This window comes from Myiozetetes cayanensis, unplaced genomic scaffold (genome assembly GCF_022539395.1).
Source record: "Myiozetetes cayanensis isolate MyiCay16 unplaced genomic scaffold, myiCay2020 scf17, whole genome shotgun sequence".
Classification (NCBI taxonomy): domain Eukaryota; kingdom Metazoa; phylum Chordata; class Aves; order Passeriformes; family Tyrannidae; genus Myiozetetes; species Myiozetetes cayanensis.
In genome coordinates, this window is record NW_026087378.1 from 623,977 (window position 1) to 636,686 (window position 12,710).

At 48.5% G+C, this 12,710-nt stretch overlaps 1 protein-coding gene across 3 annotated transcripts in view; it reads left to right on the plus strand.

The window, feature by feature from the left end:
- The window catches only part of NRG2 (neuregulin 2), a 158,851-nt gene that overhangs the window by 117,828 nt on the left and 28,313 nt on the right, over nucleotides 1–12,710 (plus strand). For all 3 annotated transcript variants that reach the window (XM_050312047.1, XM_050312048.1, XM_050312046.1), the window contains one exon: nucleotides 8,603–8,723. In XM_050312047.1, the coding sequence (XP_050168004.1) occupies nucleotides 8,603–8,723 (121 nt within the window). The remainder of the gene's footprint in view (nucleotides 1–8,602; nucleotides 8,724–12,710) is intronic.

Here is a 12,710-nt window from a genome sequence, read left to right on the forward strand (position 1 = left end):
CCAGCTTTGATCCACATGGCCAGGCTGCACTCTGAGGGCCAGATTCAGAAAGGAAATCTGCTGTCTGGGAAATTCTTTCCATGCTGCTGCACATACTGCCATGGTGACACAGTCTGACACCTTCCCCTGGGTATTTTTGGTGGAGCACTGTTAGAGTAGAGCAGCCCTAGAGACACTTGAGCACTGAGGTTCAAGGGGTAGTACCTGCTGCTCTTACCAAGAGGTCTCCCCATGGAGCCCAGGAAGCACAAGGTAGTTGCAGCAGCCTCATCCATGGTGGAAAAGTGTTCAGGAAGACTCGTTGTCTTGTGTTTGTCACAGGCTAAGGTTGTGCAGTTGGGTGGTCACAGTGTCTCGGCTCACACGCAAGAACTTGCAGGGATGTGGTAACTTGATCATGTGCCCTGATGCAGAGAAAGGTCCTTTATGCTCGTTTCAACATCCAGAGCACTCAAAAGGGTAATGTGATCCTGTCACTGTGCAACTTGAAGCAGCTAAACAAGGTTCAGGAGTCTGTGGTGATGGACAAGTTTGGTACACACAATAGGGATCAGTGTCCACATTTAGAAGCATTCTGATGGAGGCAAAAATGGAAGAAGGTACAGAGCAACCTGTAGAGCATTCTGAGATGTAGGATTTATGCAGAAGAAAGATAGTAAAACCCTATCAGAATTTCATTTTAAAAAATTAAGATGATGTCTGAAATCTCTGAAAAGATCAGGTAATCCCCTCTGCTTCTTTTTTGCTGTTGAGTCCTCCTCTAGTTTATTCCCTTGAATTCAACAAACAGGTGAAGTTTTGAGGGTGGGAAGAGAAGACAGGCTGGGTGGAGGAAGCATGGTTTGGATACTACCAGGATACCAGAGGATCTGCCAGTGGTTGGCAGATGCTCTAAACCAACATGTGGATGATTGCAGCTGCTCACCTGGACTCTGCTCGTGCCCTGGGTTCACTCTCCAGCAGACCTGGGTGAGTGGCCTCACCTTACCCTTGGCTGTGGCTGCTCTGCAGCAGAGGGAGGTTTGGGTTAATAGGAGGAGGTGGAAGAGGGAGAAAGAGCAGAAGAGGCAGTGCTGAGTTTTGTGGGAACATGAAGATTGGGGGATATTGTGATTTATCTGAATGAAAGTTGGACTCTCTGGACTGAGTTTTGGGGCCTCTGTTTCAACTGCTGAGGATCACAAGCCCTCCCTGAAATCCCTGTAGAGATCCCTGTGGGAGGAGTAGGTGAAACAGTCCTCCTTTCTCCAGTTAAGTCTAATTGTCCACACACCAGTCTGGGTCCACAGATTTCATAGATGTTGTCTTGGCGATGTCATTGGACTAAGTTTGTAGACTGATACGTTTAGATTCATTCAGGTTATCCCTCTTTAGTTTGATACCTTCCCCAATGCTTAGAAGGCTGGGTGTTGGAAATGTTTCCCTCACTCCCTGGCCTGCTAGACTTGTGTGATTGCGATGGCTCAGTGATGTCTCTGCCGTGATGTGCCTTGTGAGTCACACCGAGTCCAATCAAAGCTTCAGCACACACCCCACAGTAACATGTGCCACATATGGGTCAGCCAACTCCCCAAAACCTTGTCCCATGTCCAGTCTGGCACGGCCTTTACTGAGTGACCCTGTTAGATGGCTGGTCAGTCTCTGGCCCCTCCAGTCTGAAGGCGCTGTGCTCCCCCAGAGCCAGCAGTGCTGCAAACGTGAGCACGGTGCTCTTGGTTTGGAGATGAAGGGTGTCCAGCCAGCCCAGAGCATGGGCAGAACTGACAGAAGTCCAGCCATGTGGACAGACCAGTTTTCAATATTAGACTAAAAATAAGCCTTGGTGTGCTCTTTGTGCAGATAATTTAAGCCCCAGGGCTGGAGGTGTGGTTGTAGTTGAGCAGAACCTGCACACGCGCAGACACCGGACCTTGAGGTGAATGTGGTGGCGATCTCGCTGTCAGTCCATAGAGAGCTGTGAGGTGGCTGCTGCCAGATCCTGGCTGTTGCTTATTTTGCTCACTGGGTATTCTTTAAGTAGCCACACAGCTTACTACTCGAGATGTGGTGTAAAAACAAGCTGTGACTCGGAAGGCGAAGAAGGGCAGGATGAAGGCTGGGATGGGATCTGATGTCCCTGGAAGCACTGAGGCTGTGAGCCCACGTTCAGAGCAGCAGGCTGTGTACCAGACTCTGTCTGGCTCCATCGTGTGATCCTGGCGTGTTGCTTCACTTCTCGGGCTTCAGCTGCCCCGACTGCGAGGGATTCACGCTGGCATTGGCTCTGCACAAGGATTTTTAGGTTGCTGAACAAATCCCCTCATTGAAGTATCATGTTGCTGCCATTACAATTGCTGACGGGGATTTGGGAAAAGAAAACGCATTCTGGGACCCCTGTGGTAGAGAAAAGCATAGGAAGGGCTCCTTCATAAAGCTGATGAGATCATTCTGGGGGGGCAGCTAGAAGCTTTATAATAACACAGGACTTTGCCCCTGCAATAGCTACCTGTTCTGTGGGAGCAAGCAGAGGTTCTGGGCACTCAGAAACCTTTAAACTTGTTCCTCAGTGACATCCCTGAACAGTGCAGATGGAAGAGGTGGGAAATGCTACCTGTGTTGTTTTGATCAGCGGCATCTGATGCTCCAAGATGTGTGTCCTGAAGCTGTTTGTATTTTGGGATGAACTCCTGCAGATATTGGTCTTAATGGTTGCCTCAGGAACTGGAAACCTGATTCCAGCAAGACCTATTTCAGTAAAATCTGGGGGCAAATATTTGGTCATTTCCAAATGAATAAACACACAGCAGCAGAATTTTTATGAGCTCCAGAGTCCCCCTGTGCACAGGCCCTTCTGATTTTTGGTACAGAGAGCAGCAGGTAACCTCCAGACTCTGCTCAGGTTTATTAAGAGAGGAGGTGTCGTTTCAGACATACAGAAATTTACCACAGAGAATGGTCAGGATCAACAGCCCCTCCATGTACTAATCAGTGTAAATCATGGGTTTAGTGTGGCTCACACTGGGATTACAGCGCTGCAACTAAGAAATAACTTGGCCAGACACCTTCCCATCCATGTTCTTCTGACAAGCAGTTGGGTGAACTCTGTTGAGGGGAACCTCAGCAATTCTGTGTTTTATCAGTAAGTACATGAGGCATATACAGAGCAGGCAATCTGTATACACTCCCCAACCAGCTGAGTTCATCTGTCTAACTGAATGTCTAAATATTGAGAGAATAAAGTGTCTGTACTCTATGAACCCACCAGCCAAAGTTATTTATAAAGAAGAAAAGGAGCAGCGAAATTATCGCTGTCTCCCTGCTCTCCTCGACAGTAGCTGTAGTTCGTGAAAAATTAACTATAATTTATAGTCCAAGCTGCATTAATTAACTCTTTGCAGGGGGAGTATTTCACCAGACTTCTGAGAACAGGCTGGTGAGCTGCCTGTAAAGGGTAAATGACGTGTGTGGCAGGAATTGTGTAAGAATCCCTGCACAATCATTAATGGCCTTTCTGCGTAGATGGCTTGTGTGAAGGGAAGTCCACCTGGCACAGTCCCTGCCCCTGGCTCTCCTCTCTGCTGCCCTGCCATTGATGTTAGTCCTGAGTAACTGGGGCGTGTGGTGGAAAACAGACACTGTGAATGACTCCAGTGCTCTGAATGTCTCATGTGTTTATGCTGCACTGTCCTCACTGGCTGGGGCAGCAACAATAAAACGTGGCTGCAGATTGTTTGCAAACACATCCGTCTAGAGGCATCTTTCCCCTGTCCTCACCTCCTTACTGCCCTCTTCCCCCTGTCCTCACGTCCTCATTCCCCTCTTTTTGTTGTCCTCACCTCCTCACTCCCTTCTGCTTTGTTCCCAGTCCTGGGACTGATTCCAGCTGGAGATCCGAGCTGCTGATGGGCGAGCTGCTCCAGCCCTTCTTTCACCTTGCAGCAGCTTTCTGACCAGTCGTGTGTCTCAGGGGCACCTTGCTTATTCCCACTGGTCAAAAAGAAATGTCACCACTTCCTTTCCATAGCTTTCCTGATGCACAGCTCCCTGGTTCCTGCTTTTAATTTGTTTGAGTACCAAGGGAAGCCGTTGATGCACAATTCATGTTACTGCACAACCCCCTCATCATGTTCCACTGCCTTCATGAGTCCCATTCCACCCAGTTTGTAGCTACTACCCAAAACTGCTCCCTTGCTTATTCAGATCTCCATTTACCCCAGCAATTTTACAACTTTCAAGTCATTTGGGATAGATGGAGTTGTGTTGGAGCCTGAATGAAGGACTTATTCTTCCACAGCAGCCAAAAGGGGGTAAAATCTGCCTGGTACTATGTGAGCTAAGGTGAAGAGCTGTGTAAAGTGATTTCTGGATCACCAGGCACACCTGCCCCGTGTTTGGCACAGGGGTGAATGTACCTGGATGGCTGCAAATGAACTGTGTGTGAGGTTCACTTGACCAACATCAGCCACCCAAAATGCAGGTGACTCAGGATCAGGTAGCTGGTTGCTAAGGTATTTCCGGGGGCCCAGACTGATGGGGGAATACAGCTAAACATGAAGTAACTTGTGAATCTGAGAATTATCCCACTAGTGTGATGGAAGCCCACTGAAATCTCCCTTGGCCTCATGCTTCAGGGTGCTGGTCTGTAATCTGCAGCCATGTGGTGTCACAGAGGGCCATGTTTCGATCCAGGCACAGTTAATAGTTTCTAGGTGAGACATTTTTGCTTCCCTCTGTCCCCCCACCAGAGCTTCTCTCTGTATTGGCAGGTCTCTCCATCCTTGCTCCCAAAATAGTTGCCCTCATGAACTTGAAGTCCCAGCTGCTGCAACATCCCAGAGCAATCAGGCACCTTGGGAGGTGTTCAAGGGTTGTAACACACAGAGATCTGTATTCAGTACATCAAACCTTAAAATGAACATCAGGGATTCCTACGAGTGGAATAAATATCCCATAAATATCAGTTATGCAGTATGGTCTCACCATTTCCAAGGGGAAAAACTGAACCAGAGATGAGGCAAAAATGATCTTCAGCTGGATCAACCTCTGTCTAAGAAGCTAGTAAAGAAATAATTGTTTTCCAGCTAGGGAAGGAGATGCTGGCTGTGCCTGCAAGGCACCTGTAAGGCCACAAGTAGCTCAGGGGAAACAAGTGGGGATGATGACTGTATTTTTCTGATACAAGAGCCAGAAAAGGGCAGGCTAAAAGGATTAAGTGGAGATGTGCCTTTGCACAATGTACGTAACACTGGAGCTCTTGTCACAAATATTGTGGATGCTACAAGATTAGATTTGTTCAAATAGCAACTAGAGAAATCCAGCAAAGGCCACTGAATGTAATGACACTGTGGCTGGTTTAGGTTGTCTCTGAGCTGCTCATCTTACATAGCCAGAAGAAAATTATCATTGCTGTTCTTCTTCCTCAAGCATCGTCCTTGGCCACTGTCAGGGACTAGGCAGGGCTTTGGTTTGACCAGTGCTGCTCAAGTTGCAGTCTAAAAAGGACTCATTTCATGATGCTTCTCAACAGGGAACTGGGCTTGCTGCCTCTCTTTGTGGCCTTTGCTACATCTCTGCTACTGACAAATGCACCACAGTAATATGAGTCTGTGACTCAGTTTAAAACACTTTGTGCTTCTTTGGGATAAAAGGCAGAATAGGTTTTGTTTTGTTTTGTTTGGTTTTTTTTTTCAGAAAACAGAGATTAAAGGATAATGGCATTAGCAAGATGCTTCTAGGAGAGGTGATCAACCATGTATTTTCCTGACAGAAACAGATCTGCTGAGAGCTCTTCTCCTGGAAGTGCATAACATGCATGGCCCAAGCCTCAGTCATGTCAGGATAATTTTAATTTGTTTAAAAGTAACAAAATTTAAAAGGGACGTAACACTTTCTATGGGATGAAGATCACAAGCAATCTCTAGCTGGTATCATAACATCACACAGCATCTTTCCATCCACCTCTCTTGGGGGGATTGGGTACCTCATTACCTGATGTGTTTTCCATGGGGAGGTTTCTGGGCTTTGTTTTTAGTTCTCCCTCTCTGCTTCTCCCTTGCTGTGGGAAGCCTTGCTCCAGAATCCTTTCCAGTAGGATTTATGATGCAAGACTTTGCCAGATGGATCATTTTGCTTGCTACCAAGTTGTATATTTGATGGTTGCAGGGGTGATGGCTCCCTGCAGGCTGTGCTTGCTCTTCATCCATGTGCCTTTCAATTTGCACCAGCGGTTTGGTTCATGGAGTTTCAGTGCTCCCTGATCTGATGGCACACTTGCAGTTTATCAGAGACCCACAGCTCTCCTTTCTAGAGTAGAAACGTGCTACTATCTCATAAATGTATAAATTATACACTCTTGTCTCTATAATGAGTCTGCATTCCCCAAATAAATTATACAGACTCGTAATGGCTTTGGCTTCTAGTTACCATTAATCTTAACTGGAGGGGAGAGTTGAATTTCTTACAGAAGTTTGGGAGTTGTCATATTTGAGGGTTTTTTGCAAGCCCTTCACTGGAGGCTTGGTCAAGTCCCCCTCTGCAGACACTGCAGTGTGTGCACACTCTGCCCACATTTGGCTCCCAGCTGGCTGGCAGGACGTGCCCTCGCAGGGAGCAGCTCTCTGCTGTCCCAGGGCTCTGTGCACTTCGGGTTTCTGCTGAAGCATTTGCCATGTCTGCTGTGCAGAGCGCTTTGGGACAGCTTGCTGTGCCCTGGGTGACTGTGAAAAGACAAACCCGGAGGCGATGGTTATTCAAGGCCAGGCGTGGAAATAGCTCTGCTCGGTGCACAGCCCTGGTGCTGCCAGAGAGTGGGAGGCGTTGGCTTCCCCGTGGGAATGGAAGACAATGGAGTGGGACAGTGCAGTGAGCTTGGCTCTGCCTTGAGCTGTGCACAGGTAACAGCGTGGGCTGCTCCAGCTGGGCACAGCCCAGTGAGAAACTCCCCGTTTGGGGAAGCACAGACCCCACGCAGGCAGGGAGTCCTAAAAGCAGGAGAGCCAGAACCAGCTTGTCTGGTTGCTCAGGTGCCAAGCATCACCCACGTGTGAGAGGCTTCACAGGGTGCTGGGAGCCCTCCTTTGCACGGGAGAGCCTGGATGTGCCCAGCAGGTGCTGGGCTGGAGCCAGAGCATGGGAATGCACCCCTTGGCTCTGGTGGTGTGGGATTCCTCTGAGCTCATTCCTCTGAGCCTCTGCAAAGGTGGGATGAGCAGAGGGGCTTCCTGAGGAGTGGGGAGCAGCCCCAGCTCCCTCCAGGGCAAGCTGTGTCTTGCCCTGCTGCTCCTCCAATGGTTCTGAGTAGCTCCCGCCTGGGGCTCTGGTTCAAGCCTTCTTCCTCAAATCCTGTGTCAATGAGGAGTTCTGTCTCAGGAATGGGTCTGAAGTCACTAACCTCTCCATAAGGTTCATTTGTGCTTTGGGAGACAGAATGGAAGACAGTATCTCCTCAGAAACCTGACTGCAGCATGAAAGGTGCTGGAAAGTGGGTAATAGCCACACTGCTGGAGGTGTAACTGTGTTAGGGTCTGGGCAAGGTGTGTAGGAAGGGACCCAGGAAAGGGGACTATCTTTAATGAGATTAGGTATTCAGTTGTAAAAAATCAATGCTTTTGAATGCCCAGCCCTTCCCTGAGTTATGTGAAGATGGGTCTGCATTTCCCAAAGCTGCTCAGCTTTTGTAACCTGTATCAGTTGCTCTAACAAAAGGTTCTTCCCTTCCTAGAAGCCTCTGTCTTACCTGTGGAGAATCTGTTTTGGGCTGTAAGTTTGTCTGAGTCATTCAGAGATGGGAATTACAGAGAAATTCTGCAGACCACCTTCAGGGGCTTTTTTTTTTTTTTTTTTTTTGGTAGCTTACATGGTTGTAAAGCTTTTCTCCAGAAAGAAATTTTAGATTTGGAAAAGCACCTGTGTCCCAGGAAACTTGAGTCCTGCTGGCTGCCTCTCTCTTATCATGAACTGGGGCTGACTGACTTCTCCTGCTGAAGTTCTGCTGGACTTCTGTCTTTGAGGCAGGACAGAGAAACACTCAGAAAAACGGAGGGAGAGATGGAGCTGATCTTGCTTGTGTTAGACCTGCTGCTGGGACAAAGATGGCACTTGCTTCTGGCTCTGAAAACTTACTCCCTCGCAATGATACGAAGCAGTGCAATGTCCTCTTCAGTATCTCTGGATCTCAGTCCAGTCTCATGATGTGCTCAAGGCCTCAGCAGCAGGTCACCACGAGTCTGTGACTCTCTTGCACATCTTTCTCTCGACCTCCTGCTCGCCTGATGTCCCAGGGTTCTGAGCACAAGGGGAGGGCAAGGAGAGGTGGGAAAGGGGCACTGTCCCCTACAGCCTGCCAGTAGGATGATCTTGCCCTGACATGCTGGCTGCTCAGAGGAAGATGTGCCTTCAACTCCTCACTCACTTGGCCACTATTTCTGGCAAAGGAAAGGTCAGGTTGCAGCCCCAGAACCTGGAGAGGTGAAGGTGGGTCTAAAGGCACAGGCTGAGGTTTGTCGCTCTGGGGTTTTCACTTTGGCAAACCAAACTAACTGAAAACCATCTAAGGAAGCAGAATTGCCCAACAAAGGAAATAACAATGCATCCTTTTTGCGTGTGTTCTTGTTTTCCCCTGCAGTAACCACAACTCTCTCCTCCTGGTCCGGGCACGCCAGAAAATGCAACGAAACAGCCAAGTCCTATTGTGTCAATGGTGGGGTGTGCTACTACATCGAGGGGATTAATCAGCTGTCGTGCAAGTAAGTGAGTGGAGTTCTTGTGTCAATATGGAAACTACTTGGCTGGGGGAGAGGAGACCTTTGTGCAACTGCCAGAGGAGGGGGAGCTCTGAAGTTCTCCTGGCAATTGCAGCGTGAGCTGTGCAGGTTCAGAAAGGGACACCAGAGGGGCAGGGGTGGGAGGTGAGGATTCTTATTTTCCCTTTTTTTGTGTGTGTGTGTGTCACTGTTGACTTTTCCTGGATTTTCTTTCTCTAAGGATATGTTTGTCCTGGCTGTTTCTTTTCCCCTTTTTTCCCTCTCTCCTCTGCAGCTTCAGGGAAAGTTGGGTCCCCTCTCCTCCGTGACTGGAGTGGGTCCCTTGCTGGGACCTGCCCTTTACCTCTGCTATCTGTATCTCCTGGGCCCAGGTTTAGCACACAGCTCTTCACCCCTCTGTGCTGCTTTGTGGCCACTGCAGGTTATTTATTTCTCCCCTTTAAACCTGCAATAAAAAACAGAGACACCTACTAAGTTATCCTTAAAACGAAATTTCTTGAGGAGGTTGAAGTGGGGCTGCATAGTCTGAGGGATGTGGAATGGGATGTGAGACTTTTTCCCCTGTGGTTCACAGCCAGAAAGCCCAAAAGCATCTCACCCCTCACTCCCCCAAGCCTAATAGTGACTGAATAACCAGTGCAGTCTGATTGGCAGTGATGGACATGTAGGTACCCAGAGCACACCTGTACCTGCCCCTGGGCTCCTGCAGAGTGAGTATGAGGTGGTGCCCTGGGTGTGGATTCACTGAGCAGAGGGAGTCAGCTTCCTAGCTTTCCTGGTGACCCAGGCATCCCTGTGCCCAGCTTGGAGCTGACATTTTTCTCCCTGTGTGGTGCAGAACCTTTCCATGGAGACACAGCCTAAGGTGTGTGACATCTGTGGATGTCAGCCCAGCTCCACTACCACTGAGTGAATGTGATGCTCACTACACACCTCAGCTCCTCAGGCCTTGGAGGACACACCTGAACAGAACCACCATCCTGGAAGGCTTGTGGGCTGCATCACAACGAGCACAACTGCTCCCTTCTCCTTCTCCTTCTCCTCCAGTGCAGGGCCAGCTGTGGTGGAAGGACAGGGGATGAACAGCATCTTCCAGTTCGCCCCCACTCACCCCTTTAGACATGGAAAGAGCTGGGTAGGGCAGAAACCAGAAGCTGTGGCCCTCCACGTCTCCCATGTGTGTGGGGTGAGAGCAGCCCTTGGACAGCACAACCCTGAGCTTCAGGGCAGTTGTCTCTGCCATTGGCTTCTTGTGGCACTGTAGGCTCATCTTGCCAGTGTTCCCCATAGGAAACATGGGGAAAGCCCCATATGATCAAATAAAGTCACAGCCACTATTCTGGCATAGCTGTAGCCCCAGGAAGCCCCAGCAGTTCCAGTCATTCCATTCTGGGAAGGGCTTGAAGCCTGGAGGAGTGTGTGAATCAATCTCTCTGTCTGTAAGCAACGTGGTCATGCCAAAAGTGTGGATTTCAAGGCTGTTTCTTTTGGGAAGAACTTGAATCCAGATCAAGACTTTTCGGATAGGATCGACTTCTAATTGCAATAAGTTACCCAAACTCCTACCATATGGAAAAATCAGTTTTTCCTAACAAAGGATAGGTGTGGGAGTTATCAAGTGTCTTCAGCAGGCACTTCCAGCCTTGTGAGGGAACAGCCTGCCTTCCAACCAGGCTGCTCTGACAGCTGATGAACAGGGGGAAAGCTCAGTGATGGATCCATTAAGATTTTATGTGCCACACAAAACAGACCTAATTATTTCATATCATTGGAAAACCTGGATTCCCTGCTTTGGTAAAATGATTGCCTTTTCTGATGAGCTCCTAAGATACCACTTGCTAAAAGCAGATGGCCACTGAACAGGTGTGTATGGAAGGGCAGGAAAGAGTTACCCAAAAGGAGGTGCTGTGAAGATCTGCACTGTCACTGCTCATCTGCCAGAAAAGATGATTCCATGTTCACAGGAACCCGGGGGACCCAAGTGCCTTCTACACAGCACAGTCATTTCTCATCCTGCTGCTTGAGGGGATATCTGCATGTTCATTCTCCTTGGGTGTTTTTATCATTAAATCATAGACTGAAGATAAGAAATCCTGGCTTTTTGAAGTAGTGTAACTTTGGATTTTCTGGATTCCAGAGGACAACAGCTATTGGGGAATGCAGAAGCATTTGAACTGAACATAGTGCTTCCCATAAAATGGCTCTCCCAATGACATGGGAGGCTGTTGATGGATAAACACACTTCACCTCTATCTGTCTGCAAACTGGCAAAGTGCTGACATGTTCCACAGCTTCCTTGTTGCACCAAGAGAGAAGACCTGCTGCTGTGGTTTGTGAAAGATGTCATGATACAGCCTTGGAGGAGAAAGGAGAGGAGGCAAAAAAGCAGGTTTGACCTGCACTTCTGATCTCTGAAATGCTGGCCTTGGTCCTCCAGTCTCACTGTGCCTCTGAGACGTGGGCATGGAGGAGACTGGTGGGTCTCTCTGCTCACAACCCCTTCAAAGGCCTTAGAGATAAAACAAGAGCAGGAACAGCCAGGAACAACGTGTGTGTCCATGTGCTGTTTCCACTTTGCTCTGCTGATTAGAGTCAGCAGGGTCTTCTGCCCCCCCTGTGCCAGCTTGCAGCCCTCCTTCACTGGGTGCTAAGGGGATTCTGGATCCCCAGCACTGGCCTTTCCAATGCCAGCTATCAGAAGTTTAGAGTGTTCTTTTTTATTACCTGCCACTGTCCTTCCTGGAGTGGATTCCATTGTTTGCAGCTGTCCAGAAGCACAGAAGATGCTTCCTGTAGATATCCCCCCTGGCAGTCTGGAGCAAAAAGAACAGCTGAGTCCTCCAATAATTTCTTCTCCTGAAGTGGTTCATGCTTGATTTGTTGCAGATATCGACTAAATTGGCAGCTGGCCTTTTATTATTATTTTATAGCAGGCTTCCCAGAAACGTGTTCCTCCTGGTCTTTTAAATTCTCAGGAAAAAAAGTATTTGCTTGTAATCCCACCTCCTCCCTCCCTTTTCAATACACTTCAGCTAGACCTTGGACAATGGTCTTCCTTTTTTTCACCAAGGAAGAGCCCAGAATGGATTTGGAGCTGCTCCAGAAATTGTGTCTTTTTTGGATTGTGTTCTTGCATAATTTTGTCCTTGATCTGAAGTAAGTTCTGCACATGGTTGTGTCAAAGGAAACCTGAACATAAAACAATCTTTGCTGTTATCCTGACTCTGCAAACAGACCACCTGGAAGTTGGATGGGAGAAGTGGGATCTGCCTCAGGTATTCTGCAAATTTTCGGCATAAACCTAGGAAATGACTGAGCCACACACATACAGAACTGACTCCTCAGCCCTTGTAAATTAAAAAGCTCCAGGCTTTCGACAGGAAGAATTTCTTGACCCTTTTCCAGACCATTTTGCTCAGAGAGGTCTTATGAGTTGGTCTGGTTTCTCACCAGAACTGTAGGAAAGAGGAGAGTCTGAGTAGAGGAAATTCCAGTGCCTGCAGAAGGGATGCACACAAGCAAATCTCAATGCCTTGAGCTGGTCTGGGACATGGGACAGTGGTGACTGGTTTGTTGTGTCCAGTTGAACAAAGCGTTGGGATGACTGGCAGCCTCTGGTCTTGGGTCTGCCTCTATCCTGGAGCCCACGGGGTTCTTGGTACAACTCAGAGTAGCTGGAGGCTGCTCTAATCTTTTATTGCTGGTTCCATGGCCACAGGGCTGTGCTAGTGTGTGTTGGCACACATTAGGTACAGTTGGGGTCTTCCCAGCCAAACAAAGACAGCCAAGTGCCATCATTGCACTTAAATGCTCTTCGTGACTCCTGTGTGTGATCAGAGGTGACTGGGACCCTGAGCCAGGATCTTGCATGGGATCAAAAGACTTAAACAGTGCTACAGAGCAACACTCCCTCATCATGTTGGACCAGGAGTCAAGCTGAAGGATTTACAAATGCTGACAGATAAACAG